This window comes from Diabrotica undecimpunctata, chromosome 6 (genome assembly GCF_040954645.1).
Source record: "Diabrotica undecimpunctata isolate CICGRU chromosome 6, icDiaUnde3, whole genome shotgun sequence".
Classification (NCBI taxonomy): Eukaryota; Metazoa; Arthropoda; class Insecta; order Coleoptera; family Chrysomelidae; genus Diabrotica; species Diabrotica undecimpunctata.
The window spans coordinates 92,009,266-92,029,476 of NC_092808.1; the positions used below are offsets into that span (position 1 = coordinate 92,009,266).

General features: G+C 31.0%; 1 protein-coding gene across 4 annotated transcripts in view; it reads right to left on the minus strand.

Annotated features, from left to right (window-relative positions):
• Positions 1-20,211, minus strand: part of LOC140443556 (sodium/hydrogen exchanger 9B2-like) — a 205,401-nt gene that overhangs the window by 10,452 nt on the left and 174,738 nt on the right. For all 4 annotated transcript variants that reach the window (XM_072534874.1, XM_072534876.1, XM_072534875.1 and 1 more), the window contains 4 exons: positions 17,680-17,737; positions 14,187-14,570; positions 8,996-9,177; positions 4,736-4,960 (listed from right to left, as the gene is read on the minus strand). In XM_072534874.1, coding sequence (XP_072390975.1) covers positions 4,736-4,960; positions 8,996-9,177; positions 14,187-14,570; positions 17,680-17,737 — 849 coding nt within the window. The remainder of the gene's footprint in view (positions 1-4,735; positions 4,961-8,995; positions 9,178-14,186; positions 14,571-17,679; positions 17,738-20,211) is intronic.

A 20,211-nucleotide genomic window follows, 5' to 3' on the forward strand; every position in this document is an offset into this window, starting at 1 on the left:
GTATATTTTCCTATGATTTAAATAGTTTTCTATTTGACTGTGAACAGAGTCGATTTCTTGAATTAAACTATGTCCGGGCTCTGAAAATTTTTGTTCAACTGTATTAATGCGATTATTGATATGTAAGAAATACTTTATAGCTAAGGCCATGTGTAAATTGTGGTTTTGGGGGACACAAGAATCTGACCATAATATAAACTTATTTATATTAGGATTTGTTTCTGAAATTATGTTTAATAGTTTTATAAGAGCACTGGCAATCTGATTACCATTACGGACTGAAATGGCTTAATGCCATAGAGCACAGTAGGTAATTTTATCTGTGAAGCAGTGAACAGTTAAATTATGTATTGAAAATTTTTTTTTATAAAAAAAATTTGACACTTCAGCTTTTGGTAGAGCAAAAACATTGTGCATACCAAAGCATAAAACAACAGTAGACTGGTCAAATTTGTAGGCGTTTCTATCAAAGTCTCTTTCTGTTTTTCCTTCGATTTTATTTTTTATGTGAAAATCATATTATTTTTTATTTTCTTTAGTTTTATTGTCAATTAATTTGTATTTCTCACAGATATCACATCTATCCTTTTTTTTGTAGAAGAAAGCCAAAATTATATTCTGTAAAAATTTCTCTATACTGATGTGATTTAACAGGAAAATTACTGAAGTCACTTTCTAGGTATAGTCGATACATTTTTTCAATGGAGAGACACGGATCTAAATACAATCTAACACGATCTGATCGACAGTAAGCTTCCAATGGTAAGACTTTCTTTACGTATTTTCCTTTCAAAGGAGTCCGAGCAATCCCTGAGTTATCCTTATAGTGTTTTTTAAAGAAATAATAAATTTCTGGCAGTCCGAAATATTATCTGTTTTCACATACCTTCGTTTTGGTGAATTTTTTTTACAAATTTTGAATAAAATGCGCCTTTTTGGCTATCACTTAGTTGCCAAAAGTTTTTAAATGTAACCTCCTACCCATTGATAGATACAAGTTTTCAAACACTTGGATTGACATTGCCTTGGAGCATGGCCAACTTCTTTTTCGTCCTTATATTGAAGTACATTTTCTCACTGAACTTTTTTCACATTTCTAGTCCAGTTCTCAGGATTTATCAATCACTTTTTGGTTTTTTTAGAAGTCTTCTTACTGCTTGTTTGGACATCTTGATTTTCCATGTTATTTTCTGCTGAGCTTTCTTCTATACATTTTTCGGCACATTCTGATACCATTTTTGTAGAACTCTCTGTATTTTGTCTGTTTCCATCAAAAGAAGTTGAACTTGAATCATTATATTATACTTTTATTTTATGTTATCCGTTTTATACTTTTATTTATTACATCCAGTCGCCACCATACAAGAAGTAAGACACGTTAACCTCAACTCACTGCATATAATACTGGCATGGCACAAACAAACATTGAAACATGGAATGCGCGTGTGAAATACTGGCTTTCTATTGGCCTTTGCATATGGAACACTTAAACACTGAAATAACCCATAAAATAATCATATGGCACAAAGTTACAAAGGTATTACAGAACAGTCTTGGCTGTTATCAGGGCCAAATTACATACATTATTATGATGGCAATGTTTCATTACAACTTCTAACCCGAAAAAGTAGAAAATGTGGTATGGAACAAATAAGCACTAACCCGACGAACTTACTTAGAATACACGCACGTGAAATAATTGCTGGGGACCTTAAAGTAAAAATTGGAAATAAGCAATTTTTTCACCCAACTGTAGGATGTGGGAGATTACATCAAGAGTCAAATGATAACGGGTTAAGACTAATAAACTTTTCAAGTACCAAAAACATGGTAGTACGAGGAATAAGATTTCCTCATAAAATAATACACAAAGTAACATGTAAATTATCCGACAATGAAAATCTTAATCAGATAGATTACATCCTAATAGATGCAAGACACTCTTCCGACTTCGTGGATGTCAGAAGCTACCGAGGTCCAAACATAGATAGTGACCAATTTCTTGTAATTGCAAAAATCAGGGAAGACTGAAACAAGACAGAAATAATGTTAATAATTCACGAATTGAAACCGTTGCGAGAGAGTATAGGGAACAAATGGATGAGGAAATACAGAGCCTGGAAGCAGATGAAAATGTGAAGAAATTGTAGATAAAATTTAGAAACATAATAACTGAGAAATTATCGAAAATATTGGGGAAAACCAAACCACTTAGACATAACGAATGGTTTGACGAGGAGTGTCAAGAAGCAACAGATTGTTAAATAGGAAATACCTAAAGACAAATATCAAGCCAACAGGCAATTTGAAGAAAAGCAGTTAGAAAACATAGATAAGTCATGGCTAAGTCATCAAAACGAAACTCGAAAGTTCTACAGAAATGTAAACAAACTGAATAAAGAGTTTAAGCCAAGAATAGGGAGCTGTAAGGATGGACAAGGAAATATCCTAAGTAATACGGCCTCAATCTTAAACCGATGGGTTGAATTTTTCGACGCAAAATCTAACGGCCATTATATCGAAGAAGCAGATAACACCATAGCAGATCGAAATAATTGGAATCTATTTAACCCAAACCTACCACCGAAACACCACCTACCACTAAAGAGGTTGCCCAAGCCATTAAAAAGATTAAAAATAATAAAATAAAAAAATAGCAAATTATAAAATAACAAATTAAAAAATATTGACGCTCTGCTACAAGCACTGCATAAACTTTTACTTCTTGTCTGGCAAAATGCGACCCTGTGAACGATCCCAAGGCGTGATATACCCGTTACATAAAAAAGGCGATCAACTCGAGTACGGCAACTACAGAGGTATAACCGTGTTAAAAACTGCTTACAAAATACTAACAAATATTCTATACGAAAGTCTACAAGTTTATACCGTTGGCATAGTTGGAAAATACCAGGGCGGATTTACTTCAGAAAAATCAATAATTAAGCAGATTCATTAAATAAGACATATTCTCGAGAAAACATTAAAATTTAACCTTGAAACCCATCAACTATTCGTGGACTTTAACGCCGCATACTACAGTGTCAAGAGAACAGTACTATACCAATCAATGCGTGTTTAATATACCAGAAAAACTTATCCGATTAATGAGAATGACAATGTCTAACTCTAAAGCCAGCGTAGGTATACAGGAAGAAAATTCTCGATCACTTGAGATAGACAAGAAGATGCCCTGGTTTGCCTTCTATTTAATGTAGCAAGCGAGGTGTTGAGCAATATTTCCTAGAATTGGAAACGGCGGCGAAACAGATTGGTCTAGTCATTAACGAAGACAAAACCAAGTACATGTTGGTTACTAAGGATCCTATAGCAAATAAGGAACGGGAAACATCATTTGGAAGTCATATCTTTGAACGTGTTGACAGTTTTACATATCTTGGTTCGTTATTGGTAGTGATTACTACCAACAAACCAAGCGAAGAAGTTAAAAGACGAATAAGCTTTACAAATAATGCGTAGTATAAAAACAATTCCACTCAATAAATATTTAAATATAAACTAAAATTATTATATAGAAAACATTGCCGAGGCCGGTCCTCACATACGGAGCGGAAACATGGGCTCTAACTCAGAAGAATGAAAGACTTCTGTGAATATTCGGGCGTAAGATACTCCGCAAAATGTTTTGAGTTATAAACGATCAAGGGCAGTGGCGTAAAAGATTTAATTTCGAATTATACCAACTGTTTAATGAACCAGATGTAACGTTCATTAAAACACAGCGACTTAGATAGGCCAGACACATAATACGAATGCCTGACAACATAATTGCTAAAAAGCTACCGACAGAAACATCTATAGGAAGAAGAAGTAGAGGCTGACCGCGAATTGCGTGGTTAGATGGAATTGAGACCGACGACCACATGCCGTTGAATGTATAGATAATATATCCCAACGAGATTATGGTAAAAAATAGTTTCGAAAATAACAAAAGAATAAAAATCTCAAAAATAAGAAAATTTTACGATTAAACACGTTTCTAGATAACAAAGGCACTTTTCAATCGGTGACACATTAGTGATACTTTATTTTCATTTGAAAAAAAATATCGACTAAGATTATCTTCACTATAAGACAAATCCTTCCTAAATTATTACATGTAGGGACATAACATACTCTATCGAGTATTCGCGATTAATATTGGATAATATGAGGTAGAATTCTAGTGAAAAAATGTCGTTAAACACTGCAATCTAGACTTCAAATAGGTATAATCTTAACTTACTTACTTATCCATGTATAATGAAGTATAATTTTATAACAAGGGAATTCTTAAGAGCTATTATATTGAAATCCGTAATAATATACAAGGCGTTATATTTAAAATAAGGAAGTTTAAGTCAACTTCCGGTATAACCAGAAACGGCAGGAGGCTTAAGATGTTTTTTGAATAATAGGTCATATTAAAAACCCCATAAATTAAATTTTCCTATAAGATCAGCAGTATGTTCAGCATTGGACGTGATAAATAAAGACTGAATGGTGATGATGATGAAACTAAATTTTCAGGTATTAGTTATGTTGAGTTTCTCTTAAACGTCTAATTAGAACTCCCAAAGAATCACCCTGATAAATAGTATCATATTTATTTATATTCTCAGCTTTTTATCGTATTCAATATGAGCCTTACCAAATGAATTGTCCCACTAAAATATTTACTAAATATTTATCAAAAAAATTTGCATTTTTAAATTATAGTTATTGTATTCCTTACCTGCTAATATTGAAAGGCTTCCGAAAATAATTCCTTTGGCGACACTCGCACCATTAAATATAATACCCAATACAACTCCAAAAATGGCTACCGAGAGTGCATCGTCGATACCTGCGACTGCTATAATTAACGTTGGAATGCCTTTCACAACTCCATATCCTTTTGAACGAAGTCTAAAGAGACATGGGACTACAACGGCTGGAGCGACAGCCGCTATTATGCTACCTGAAATAAATTATAAGTAAAACCATTAATGATAAAACACAAAAAAGTCCCATTTCCTAAATGCATTAGGCTGTTGACATATTGCTAGATGTACATCATATGGAAGAGATTTAGTACAAGTAAATATATACGGCGCATAATAGAGCTGGAAGTTATTGAGGCATGAAAATGGATATGAACTAAACCATCCAACTAAAAATAATTACAAATAAAACATGAAAAATATACTAAAACCTCTCTTTATAGATAAATCAAATTAATAAAGAACTCCTGGAGAACATAGTCAATGATTCACATCTAAACATTAGTATATGTTGTACATAGTTTTATTCGTTTGTATAGAAATTCGTTTCTATTATTGGCTTCACATAAGAGACAGTTGAGGGGTGAATAATTACTAGGGTGGTAATAAATTCGTTAAAATCTAGCAGAACACTGTGGTATTTCAAAAATATATTTTTTTCTAATTTAAAATTATTAAGCTAGCAGGAACGTTTCCAAATAAGATTGGTTTAGGGGTGCAAGATTATCAGGGTGGTTAAAGTTTGGTAAAAATTTAAAAAACTCTTTTTTATTTCAGTTATAAGTAGAGGAGAGTGAATTTGAAAAAAAAATAGTTTTTCCCCTTAAATTTTAATCTAAAAGAATTATAGACTCTCCATAAGGGGTTGTTAACGAGTGAAAAATTACTAAGGTGGTAATAAATTCGTAAAAACCTAGCAGAATATTGTGGTATATCATAAATATATTTTTTAATTCTTTTAGTTTTAACCGTACGCCAGCAGAATCGCTCCCCTTAAGGGTGGTTTAATGATGAAAAATTTTTAGAGTGGTAATAAATTATTTTTGTGAATTCTGCTAGTTTGAACTTTAAGCCAGCAGAAACGCTTCCCTTAAAGCTGGTTTCGTGGTGAAAAAATTATTAGGGTGGTATAAATTAGTGAAAAATGGATGAAAAATATTACGTAGGTTAAATTGGATTCCGCCTATTTGTCCCCACTAGCTTAAGGGTCTTCTCCTTTTTCTCTAAATGCCTTATTCTTTATGAACATCGCAGACCAGTAGCATGATCTTTACTTTGTCCGCAGCGGACCTAAATAGTCTCGTGGTGCTGATTCCATACAACGGGAGGAGGTTCATGAACAAAGATGTTTTTGGTCGTTTTATACTACATTTTTCTTCTATTGCTCCCAAAGTACTTACATCTGGTAATTCATATGTAGGATTTATCATCACATGAGCAAAGTGTTTCAATTTTCTCCTTTTTACGGTATTTAGAATCTCTATTTATTTATTTAGACGTAGCAAAACTGTTACATTGGTCACTGTCCATTTACGATATCGACAACATACGGCAGTTCGCCCATGTCTCTGAAGCGAGATTCCTTGCTTCCATTTCATATATCAGAATGCTGAAGACATAAAAACGTAATAACCGCATTCTTAAAAAAATTCTTGGTACTCTGTTGGTTAATACATGCACTCAATCGCGTTATGATCACCTGAGAAAAACGATTGGTGGAACTATCAGACCATGGCTGAAATGTTAATTTTATCTCAAGTAATTTTGACTGTTTTTGTGCCGTCTGCTATTCCATAATATGTTAACTATTTTGCTGTGGAAATATGATTTAAGATCTGTAGCTGGAGTTTTTGGATAGAACTCAATAGTTACGTCCTCTAAGGCTTTTTGTGCACGTATATCTGCCAGATCGTTTTCTGTGATTCCAATATGAGATGACATTCATAAAAAAGTAATATTTCTGTGATTTAGATTGTGCACTTCTTGTCTAATGAGTTTGACTACATAATGGGAAAAAATAAACACATCATCTCTATGATGATATCTAGAAAATTTTGTGAGTTTGTGATGTGATATATGGCTTTATATATATATATATATATATATATATTGCGAAGAATTCTCTTGTTAAGATAGTATTAGTCTGCGCTAGTTTAGATTTCTTTATTCCATGGATGAATTAGTGCTACTTGTAAACCTTGGAGTATGTGTTCTTGTGGCCATATCTTAAGAAGTTGGAGCTAAAATATAATATATTAGAGCTTTTTCACTGTAAGGTTGTTGCGTTATTGTTTTAATTCCATTGCGGTTATCTTTTCTTCATGTTTGGCATTGTTCTAATTTGTGTTATTTTTAATTTACCCATATTTACACGTTCTTCGTTATCACCATTCACTACCTTGTTTTGTCTATTGCATTATTCCTTGTTCTGTTCTTCTATTAGATCTTGAAATTCATATTATTTTTATATGTTCATAATTTCTTTCTCGTCTGACAATATTTTTCTTTTTTATATTTTATATGATTTATTTCAAGTATATTTTCGCTTCTGAATGATTTTATTATATAAAAAAATTTTTATTAATTTATTTTTTTATTATCTGTCTCCATTTTTTCCAATTCGTATTCAAGTCGGCTTCTTTGATTCAGTTAATTGATCTTTAACTTTCTTTCTCTCTATTTTATATTAGTCGTAGTTTTCTATTCTTATGTTATTTATGTATGTATGTTTTCCATTTATTCGTATTTTAGTTTCACTTTTTTATTTCCTGTCCATTAAGCTAATTGTTTATTATTGATAATTTTTGTATGTACACATCATTATTTTGCCGTTTCTATTAATATATTTTTGAATATGTTTTTATAATCTCTAGCTTAATTTCTTATCTGTTTGTTTTTTCTATCATCAGTTCTATCATTTTTTTTAACTAGTTAGTTGTAACGATGTGTATCGCCTCCGTCCCATCCGCGCTCCCTAAACACACATTCCCATCACAAGTTCCACTTCCATCTATACGTGCTAGAGGAGATGGAAGGCCGACGAGCGTATAAAGCAGCGTACTCCGCAAGAGAGAATCGAGTTCTGCTAGAGTGCTGGACTCTGCTAGAATGCTGGAGAGTGGGAACTCTACCGGACCTCTGGGTGTTGACCAACCGTCTGGAGTTCCATCACAGTGTAGATCTTATAACAACTCCACTGGCCCTAAGGTATTGACTGAAGGTCAACCGCTTTTGCTAAAATATTGATTCAGTGGCAATTACGTAGCAGGCTTGTAGTATTAATCTCAGACAGACCTATTATTTCCCGGAACTGAGTGTTGATTAGTCAGTTTCCGCTCCTCGCCGAACCTAGTGTTGATCCGCAAGTATCCGCTATTCCTCTGATTTGTCCTTTCTTTCTTAGTTGCATGTATATTATAAATTATATATATATTAATATATTAATTGTATTTTATTTTTTGCAGGTATTCAACAGTGAGTCGCCGAGCCGTTCGTTGATGACGTTGCCGTAGGATTAGCATTTGATTTCTATTATCTTGAATATAATTTTGTTTTGAATTTTTTTTTTCAAATGTATATTTATTTTAATTAAACCTGAGTTTTACTGCGTCTGCTGTCTAAAAGAGCTACTTGTCACATTATAAGGGTCTAAATTATGGTTGCGGTAGAGTATGTACATTTTTTAACATATATTTGAATGAGACACTCTCAGTATGGAAAAGAATGGGCAGTTTGGTTGAGGTCAATGTGGCCGTAGGTTAATTTTCTTGGAATATTTAATAAATACAAGTTGGCTAATTGCTAAATTTATCATGCATTTGTTTACATTTTTTGACTATTAATAAACAATTTTTTGAGACTTATTATTTTAATATAATAATATTTAATAGACCATATAACTTTTTTGAAATATCTTCTTGAAAATGTTAAGTTTTTTATAGATTATTGGTAAATGTCGATTTTCATAATTTGCTTTCATAATTCTTTTGGAGAAAAGACTTATTGGCGCCCTTTTTATCTTACAGTTTAGCCGTATTCAGTATTTCTTGTTTTTATTTTGTTAAACTGTGATTTAATCATTATCTGTCATTTACATGTCTGTTACTTTTCTATTAATCACATTATTACCCGCCCCCAATAAAGCTCCCGAATGAAGTAAGGTGATCTTCGTTAAATCTTGGTGAAGGACCGGCTTTTTACCGGTAAAAACAAATAACTTATGTAGTACTTACCTAATAATAATGAATATTTCCAACTAGTACCTAACCAAAATTTGGCTAAAACAACAGTTAAACAAGCTTCTGTTGTCCATGGAATAACTGATAGTTTTAGTACGGTAAATTTAAGTCTATTAACAGCAGTGGGATCCAGGTCCAATCCTGCTCGAGTTAAAATTATTACTAGAGCAACAGCACTAAAAGACAAATTTATTATTAAATTAGTAGAACATTAATTAACATAATTACCGTTTTCATAATTTTGAAAATAAATATTAATTACCAATTTACTACAACGATTTTAGTACAAATTTTAATTTTTTTTAAATATTTTTTAATCCCAACCTGTGTTAAAGTTTAGTTTATTGGCTTAGTAACATTTAGAAAGTTGTTTTTGTTTATTGCTAATATTTCTTTCGTACTTATTTGCTTATATCCTGTACTAATAAAAGCTTAAGTTTATATATATATATATATATATATATATATATATATATATATATATATATATATATATATATTATACAGAGCTTTATATTATACTTTTGAAGTTCTAATTAGACATTTTAGTTAAAATTTGAGATAGAATATCTGAAAATTTAAAATATGGGGTTTTTGGATATGCTCAATTAATACAAAATATTTAAAGCCTCTTACCACTTCTGAATACACGGGAATTTTTCTAAAACTATCTTATTTTAAATATACTATCTGTATATTATTGCGGATTTTGACAGAGCAGTTCTTAGAAATGTTCTTAATATAAAATTATGCTACATTATACTAGGTATACTAAGTATTTTACAAGATATGACCAATATTTTGAAAAACCGTCTATATTTATTTGTATCACCGATTTGATTTGACACCGTGTACTTATATGTATAACTAATAAAAATGTAAACATTTTGTTTGGTACAAATTTTATTATTATGGTCTATATTAATAAAAGATATAATACAAAAATATAAAAAAAAATTGGTGAATAGAATAATCTTTAATATACAAGGTGATTCAAAAAGCTAACTTAAAAATTTCTTAACTTTCTTAAATCGATCACCCAATATAACGCCGTAACTAGAAAGAACTTTAATTAGTATTTAAGTTTCTTTTTTTTTTTCTTTATTTTTTAAGTTTTTTAAGGTATTTTCTATACCTTAATCTAACAGTTAAAAACTTACATTTTTGAGCAATAATAAATGTAAACTAAAATTTCCATCGCACGCTTAACAATGTTGATCAAAGTCAAAATATAAACATGTAAAGCTAAATATTTCAATAATTGTTAAATTAAAGTGTGGGAAGTAGTTAACAAAACTTAAAAGAGCAACTAAAGTTATTACTAATAATGTCGTAATATATAGGGTGATCCATTTGAAAATTCTTGAGAAATTTATAGTTTTTAGTTTTAAATCACTTTTTATATTAACCAATATTTTATCCAGATAATGGACTATATTCAATAAAATATTGTCCAAACAAAATGTTGGCAATGTTTTTACTTGAAAAAATTGGTCATATTGCGTCAAACACTCCGTAAAAGGTAGCATAATCTTATATTGAGAGGATTCTCAAGAACTATTCTACCTAAAATCGCAATAACATACAGAGCTTTACATTTAAAATAAGGAAGTTTTAGTCAACTTCCGGTATAACCGGAAGTGGTGGGAGGCTCTGAACATTTTAGAATTCTTGTGCATATCGAAAAACCCTATATCCTAAATTTTCAGGTATTAATTATGTTCAGTTTCCCTAAAACGTCTAATTAGAGCTTAAAAAGATCGGTATATATCACCTTATAGTGTTAGCTAAGAGTCCCCTCACCTCCATGTATGTTTTGAACGGTTATACTTATAATAGTGAAATTTGAAGGGAGGAAATAAACGTCCGTAGGCTTCTCAACTGGTCATAACAGGTCACGTAATAATGATAGATGACGGTACAGATCCAATGTGACCGATAATTTTAAATAAGACCTTGTGGCAAGTGATATCTCGTTTGAAAGGTATTGAAAATACCTACTCAATCATAATAATTTTGTTTGGGTTTAGCTAATTTTGAAAAATTAATTAAATAAGTATTAAAATTATAGTTTCGCATTTAATTAATAAAGATTCTAACGTCCACCTCTGGTTATCAGTAAAAAAGTTGACGTTTTTCAATTCTTTAATAAGTTTTTATGTTTAATTATTGTTTAAGGAGACGTTTTAATGTTTATATGGGTATAATGGTACGTACTGTGTAGCCGACAAACAAGCAACTGTCTTAATAATTGGTGAAAGTAGAAATAATTTCCATGCAGTGGAAAGTCTTCTTAATGGGAGATACCTCGATCGCCCTATATTGAGGACTTTTTGAGGGAGGTTCTTTGGAAGTTTGAAAAAAAACATGTAGTGTTCAAGATGACAAACGATCTGATTGACCACCAATTAGTGATGACAAAAAAAAATTGACATAATTACAGAAATAGTAGTGGACCCTACTTTTTCGATAGCCCAAGTGGCGTCTATATGTGGAATCAGTCAAAGGGCAGTAAAGCAAGTGTTGGCTAAAAATAAATTTTATCCATACGAATTAAAAATTGTCACACCAACTTTCAGATGATGACAACGACCGAAGACTAGGACGCTGTGAAAATATGATCAATATACCAACAGCTAGATGATATAAAATCCATTTGTTTTAGTAGCGAAAGTACTATTTCTCTCAATGGAAATGTTAACACATACAATTTGAGGTAATGGAGTAACACAAATCCTCACGTCTTTCGTGAAAACATACTCAATTTCCACAAAAAGTAAATGTTTGGGCAGGTATTTTGGGAAACCACACTATTGGGCCTGTTTTTCTGAATTTCAATTTTACCGGTGAACTGTATCTAAAGAAGTTACAAAACGTAATTGCACCGTTAATTCTTGAAATTCTGGAAGATAATTCGGCAACTTGGAAATAACGTTCCAACAAGATGGTGCTCCTGCATACTATTATGGTACAGTAAGACGCTATCTGGATGAGGAATATCGTGGTAGTTGGATTGGATGACAAGGTTTGATAGAATATCCAGCTCGGTCACCCAACCTCACACCATTAGATTATTTTCTGTAGGGATACTTAAAATCTAAAGTTTACGCTACAGCACCCGACAGTATTGACATTATGAAATAGCGAATTTTTGAAGAATGTCGAGCAATTTTCCCCGACACATTTGACCAAGTACGACAAGAGTTTAGTAATAGGATGCATTACTGTCAGGAAGGAGATGGAGCATATTTTGAACACTCCTTAATATATAAGAACTGGTTCGTAAATCTTTATTAATTAAATGCGAAAATAAAATTTAAGTATTTATTTAATATATAGTATAATTCAATAAGTATTTTCAATATCTTTCAAAAGAGATATCACTTCATGCAATTTTATTAAAAGGTCTTGCCAAAGTTCCAATTTATTATTATCGGTCACAGTGAGTGAGTCTTTATGGTCATAAATGACTATTACGTCACGTGTTAAAGCTAGTCTTAAAAAGCCATAATAAATTTTCTCCCTTAATAAATTTCACTCTTATACGTATACCCGTTCAAAAGATACGAGAGGGGACTTTTTACTAGCACTGTATAATAGGTTTTATAAGTTAAGTACTTAAAATTCTACTAAAAATAGTTCACAGCAGACTACACAATAATCTGAATAAGAAGTGAGATACGATCAATTTGAATTCAGAGTCGGAATAGCTACAAGAGCGGCTTCATTTTGTCTGATTATGGATTCTTCATTTCTTCTCCATGATTATGGAATCTGCCTGTCCACAAATATGCAAGACGGAATTTTTTAAACAAAGTCATAACGATAGAGAAAGTGGAAGAGAAATTGTTTATCTGGATGGGACGTGGTTTGACACCCATGACGTTCCAAAATTTGGTTGAGTAAATTCTTCTTATCGCTATACAATAACAGCTCCATCAAATAAAGGAAAACCTATTACAATAATCCATGCAGGAACAAAAAATGGTTTTATACCTAATACTTTAGCCTTGTCATGCAAAAACATTAAGGACTCCCGTGTCGACTATCATGATGACACCACGTCAAAATTATTTAAAAACTGGTTTTCAACGAAGTTATTGCCAAATATTCCACCAAACAGCTACCACAGGAATCCAGGAATATATGCTCGAAAATGATATACATTATGCAATAGTTATTCTAAAAACAATTACTTGAAACTTAAAAATCATTTTTCATCAGAAAACAATATTATTGCGACAGTTTGGCGGAAGAAATGGGTTATATAGTATTTAGACTTCCTCCTTACTGTTGCATGTTCAATCCGATTGAACACATATGGCATGAGCTAAAAGCATCGGTAAGGAGAAGTAATGTTTCGCCCACTCTAAATTCATCTGTAATTCGTCTAATTGAATAAGAAATAGAGAAAGTAGCCCATGACAGCTCGAAAATAGTGTTGCCCATGTTCTAAAGATGGAAAGATTTTATATAAATAGAGATAGGTTGCTCAAAGAAACAATTATTATAGATCTAGATAACGACAGTGAGAGTGAAACTGACTTGTCCATGTAATTTTTTTAAATGTTAGTACTTTTTGAATTGTATTTATAAATGGTAAACTTTCTATGTATAAGTAATTTATGTAAATATTTTTAAATTCAGTTGATAAGGGTATAAAACCAGCTTTAAGACACACCTCAATTTTGAAAACAATTTTCTAAAATATTTTTGCCTCTGTTCTTTTTGTACTCTATTTGTAAATATGTGAATGTAGTGCATGTAAATATATTTGCAACTATTATAACTTTAGTAGACAATGATAAAAAACGGCTTTTAAACATACCTAACAATCGAATAACTAATGCAAATCGAAAATAAAAGTACGATCCTGTCCAGAGGTGATCCCCCGCTGCCTTGCGGCAGACATTTATCGATAATAAATATTAATGACTCTCTTAGATCTCTGGTAGGACTATTAAGCTCACTTGAATGTATAGAAGCCCAGTAACAAGCGAAAAATCGTTTAATTCGCCTAATTTAGTCAATTTGTTTTTTTTTTGTCTTTTTTTGCAAATATTTTGGTTAATGTATTATAAAATAATATCAATGTTTAACAAATTTTTTTATTACAATATAAAAATGATATTTATAATAAACATTTGAAAAATTGATTATATAATAAATAAATATTTGTGCCTACCTTAGATGTTTATTAAGATGAGAGAAGGAAGAGTCGATGTTGACAATATTTAAATTCTGCAGTGCAATTCCAGTAAACAACATTCCGACTAAAGCTGGTAAAGTTGTTAATCCAAACAACCATCCTCCGAAATGAGCAGATATACTCAGAACGATCAGCTGAAATAATTGTCCTTTAGGGGGTGCAGCACTTTCACCCACTATTGCGTATAGTACACACCAAGATAAGAGACCTATTAACGTTAAAGCTATAATTCTAGTAACTTTTCTGTAAGAAGGACAGTAGGGTTGAGGACAAACTCTTTTCCACATTTCCGGCTGGTATTGTCTAGTACTTTCTTCTGGCGAGTTAATTTTGAGACAGAAATCGTACCACAAAGAGGGACTAAAAACAAAATTACATATAAATTAATTATAAACATCTGAGAAGATCCATATACTAAAATTATTGTAACACTTTTTTATGTATTATTATTTTATATTTTATCTATCTAAATGTTATCGTACGTTCTGAGTATGAAATAGATAAAATATTATTTTAATTGTGCTATAAAAGTACTTCATTGCAGAATGTCAATATTAAACAGAATACTTGAAACACGTGAACATAGAGACCAAAAATATCATAAATCTTACACTTGATAAACGAATGTTGGAAACAGAAAAATGTACCAGGTGAATGGAACACTTCAGAGGTCATTTATTTATTTAAAAAGGAGACCACAAATGTAAGATCATTGTAGAGGCATTATCTTACTAAACTCTAACTTTGCATATAAACTATAGTCACAAATCATAAATAATAGCTGAAAAATAATTGCTGACGTGTTGCTGCTGGAAGAACAGAAGGGTTCAGGAAAGGCAGATTCTGCATCGATATTATCAACATAATGCGGCAGCTAATTAAAAAACGCAGAGAATAATATTAAGAAATACATATTGGATTTATCGATTATAAAAAAGCGTTTAAGCTAGTTTACAGAGATACTCTGTGGAATATTAGGGAGAATAGCTTTTGCCATTCATTTTCAGGGGAAAAGGGAAGTTAACCTTAAAATAATATTAGTCCCAGCTAAGAAATTTAAAAATACAGTATTATTTCCAGATGACTAAAATGATACTACAAAAAAGGAAAGATGATCTACAATACGCTATCTATAGCTTGAATCGGATAGGCAACAATAATTATAAATTGAAAATATCAGTTCAAAAGATGAAAGTTGTGGCTTTTAAAGGCAATTACAGTTCATAGAACAGGAAAGTTCATAGAACAAGTAGTGGATTTGCTGGTGTCATTAGGCACGCCAGTCCTGTTTGTACACCAGTGAAGGTTTATACTAGATTTAACAAGACAGAATATTTTGGCACGCCAGTTTCATTTTTAATTTAAGTTTGCAGTGGAGTATTCTTTTTTGTTCCTATTTCTTGTGGTCGTTTACATAATAGTAATATGTCAATCAAGGAAATAAAATTTGGACTCAGTCTATGATGTCGTTTAATGATAAAAAGTACTGTTAAAGAGATGATTATCCGTGTGAAAAAAAAATAGAAATGATAAGAGGAGACGCCGAATTTGGATTAATACTGAATTGCTACAAGGTCCTAATAACTCCATTTTTTACCTCGTGAACTTCTCACTTCAAGTGATATTTGTTAAGTTTGCTTAACCACAGATTTAAACCTATTATACAATAATATCTTAAAAATAAAGGCTTTTAAAATGGTTACTGGCGCATGAAAAGTTGGAAGATTTTAATTTGACTGGCTCAATTCAAGCACTTTTCGGACTTGATCGCCACAACTAGCCAGTAACTGTTTATATATGCCATTTGTTTTACTGGCATACCAACAACTGGTGTCAGAAAATCTATGCGTGTACAAACCTTCGCCTTTAGAAAGAGATGCAGGGACTGCTTTGCGTCAGTTTTCTCTCTCTCACTGGGGAAACGCGACTGTATGACATCAGTTTGTATTATATGCCTATGCAACTAACACGCTTTAACTTTTTAGGTTAAGTAAGGTTAGGTTTGCAATCCGGATTATTATTGAAATGAGTTTATTAATGTAAGAAAAAGTGTTTAAGATAACAGTGGCGTTTCTTTTAATGGTGGAAAGAATGTGTAGATTTGTATTTAATTTGATTTGGTTATCAAAAACAGAAGAATAAAACAAGAAAAAAACTAAAATGAACGTTTCTAAGGTAGTGACAGCACCGGCTATAATCTATGGTAGTAAAACTTAAACAGTTCTAAATCAAAAAAGCCAAAGAATATAGTCGGTTAAAATGAAATTCTTGAGAAAAACCAAATAATGCACATTGAGAAGTTGAGATATAAAGGCCGAATTAAATATGTTCTCAATTCATAACAGCAGCATTATATAACAATTAATAATAACAACAAAACACGTTAAAAGAGATGCCAAGTCCATCCCACCCCCATCTTTAAGTTTTTTATGTTTTAGTAATGTAATCAAATATAATTTATATATGTTTATGATCTCATCTTAAGCAGCAAGCTGTATCTGATAATCTCAAAAGAGTAAAATTAGCATAATACAATGGCAAGTATACGAGGTATAAATAATTTGTGTATTTTTGTTAGTAACCCAAAAATGATAATCGATTTTATTCACACTACAGAGTTTTTGGCTAGCAGGTTTACTATTCTATAGTCGATATTAATTAGCTCGATATTCCTCTATTCCTGTTGTAAGTGTATACAACTGCCCTACATAACCAGTTACAAAATACTTGACCAATAATCTTCAACCTCTCACTGAAAATGCTTGATCCTTCGTTAGTTTTTTTTTATATTATCGAACTTTTTAAACAATGCCCTATCTAACCCTCAGACATTCCACTAAGTTTAAATTGACATTACATTACTGTAATGCATTGATAAGTAATCAGTGTAGTAGTATCTGGGGGCTTGGAAAACTGAGACCTCAGAAACCCTGAAGAAGACATCAAAGAGGATGTCGAAAGCTCGGCGCAGTAATAATCGACACGGTTCAACCCGGAAGCCTGTTGAGTTTAATATTAATTCTTGTAATTAATCCTAAACTAAACCTTAACTTTAGGTTTCATTTGTAGATATATATATATATATATATATATATATATATATATATATATATATATATATATATATATATATGCTCGGATAAATTTCCGCGGTCAGATAAATGAAAATCACTAATTTCTGTGGAAGAACGTTGAGAATTTAATGCTCGACGTTTCGGCACCCATTTTGAAGCCATTTTCAAGATGGATACGGTTTCGTTCGAGTTAGGGGTCTCAATCTGTCTACTTTCCTTACTCGTGACTTACCAGTATCGTGTTCTGTATAAATGTATACATACAAGAACCGTCAAACGGCACTGATGTCTCAATCTGCCTACTCCTCAGTGTCGAGTGATTGACAAAAATAAAAAAGTGTTTACTTCTGTTTAAAATAAAGACGACATCTAAATTTTAAATAATGTGCACTTACCTTTCATTTTCATCACAATTTGAATGCGAATCAGGAGCACTAACGGAAAGCGCTCTATCTACAAGACAAAAGAAATAAAAATGAATATTTAGATTTAAAGTAGAAATAAGTATATTTAAAGGAAATAATTATGATTGCACTAAACTATGTTGCAGTAGATTGATACTTCTTTTAGATATACTGTAAATCTCATCAAAATTACACTAACATGACGCCATGCAGAATAAACGTTTTTATTAACTTCGCTTTTGTTCTTCTTTGAAAGTTGCTTGAAACTCAAATTGTTTACTTGACTTTACGTTTTTACAGTATACAGTTGTACAGTCTACCTGATTTATTTTAAGAGACAAACATAACAGAAATGGAACAGGAGGTTCGGATGTTGATAAAAAAAACGTTAAAGAGAGACAAATAGGTAATGAAGTGAAAACTGGCTATAAAAAGATATGGAATATTTTTTTTTTGTAAAGAATGGAGATATAAAGGCAAAAATTAAAGCAAAATAGAAAACAGTAAAATGTAAACATGTAAAATGTAAAAATGTAATTATTTGATCATAATGTTGACCAGGCTCATAATAAAAATGACGAATAGCAATAAAGCAATCCAATGGACGATTTGAAAGAACCATGTAAGAGTAAAAGAAATATGAAATTATTATTGTATGTATTTTAATTTACTAATATATCTGGAAATAAAAAACATCTACCGAAAATAAAATTTATGGTAAATAGAAATAAAACGAAGAAAAAAAGGGAAAGTTCTGAGGCTACGAGGATTTAAACAACATTAATGAAATGATTCTAAGTAATATATACGGGACTAGGATATTTTTATGTGAAAATAAGCAAACAAAATGATATAGAGTACACACTGGATGTGAAAAAAACCGAAAATCATGGAGAAATTCTATGAAATTTGGCAACACAAGAGATATGCAGAACCAAATATATCCGTAAAATTACATTAGAAAAATTGTAAATAAAAGAATTAAATAATAAATAAAATAAAAACAAAGGATTATAAACAGAAACAAATACCACAGATGAGAAATACGTAATCATCAAAGACAGTAGAAATAAAAAAACAGAGGGTATGAGTAAAAACGAAGCTATAATTGTTTGTTTAATAAATATTACAAAACCGCAAAAAAAGAATAATACAAAGAAGGGGAAAATGACTTTAGACAAAAAATTATGATGATATGAAAAAGTAATAAAATTATGAAAAGAAGGATGCAGCCATGAAATGGGAGATAAAATGGAAAATGCCTAAACACCAGCAGGTTATACATATTTTTAAATAAGACTAAAAGAAAAAAAAATATCTGTTAATCTTTAACCATAAATAAAATAAACATTTTTCGCCTTATATGAAGAAAATAAAAGATGATAGAGTGTTAAATCTAGAACAGCAAGAAAAAGTAATGGTGTCTGTACAAGAAAAAATATAAAGAACCATAAAATAGCTAAATACCAATGGAATGGATCACATAACTTATAGATCCCATACCAAAGGAAGGAGATACATCAGACTAAAATAAGTATAAAGGCATACTTTTACTTAACGTAATGTATAATGCTATTTATTACAGTGAAAGAAAAGCTTTAAGGACACGAAAAAATGATAATGGTCCATTACCAAAATGGACTTCGGCTGGAAATATAATTTTTTTTCTTTATTTGAGAAATATGTTTTAGAAATATTGGTAAAAAGCTTGGAACTCTACATTGATGTTCATAATAAGAGGTTTCATAATTGATGTTCATAATAAGTTAAAGAAGTCACTTAGTAATAAAAAATATGCCAATAAAAATAATTCTATGCAATAATAGGGACAGGTTCAAGTTTATGTAAAAGATAAAATTGCAAAAATGAGTACGAGAATAAGATAATTAATTTATCTAAGATTTTATTGACAAATAAGAAAAATGAAAAAGAGATAAATGAAAAAATGCATAAAGAATGTAAATAATTATATTTTAATAAAATAATGTTCAAATCTAAAAATAGAGACACTGTATAAGAAAGTAATAGGACCAACAATAATCTATACATCAGAAACAACGACATTGGCAATGGATTAAAAAGAACGGCTTAAAATTCGGGAAAAGAATGTTATAAGAATGAAGGTGGGTGCAAAACAATAATGATCACGGATAAAGAAAGTTAATGAATCATAAAAAATCGACAAAATAGTGCAAACATAAAACATAACCAGAAGTATAATATCAATTAGACTTAGATGGTACAGGAATTTATATAACAGGGATAAAGATGCGATGCTCAGTTGTAGCAGATAACGGAATCCTGGTTATGAAAGAGGGTGAAAACACCACGATTTAAATAATAGAATTAACTGGAAGAAGACACATATGAAATTAAAATAGAGAACTGAATATAAATAAAAGCAGATAGAAAACAAACCACCCTTGTAGTGAAATTTTAAGAAAATAAGGACGAATCCACCTGGTTAAATTGGATAGTGAAGAAATGTACCTAATATATAAATACATAATGATTTGAAATCAT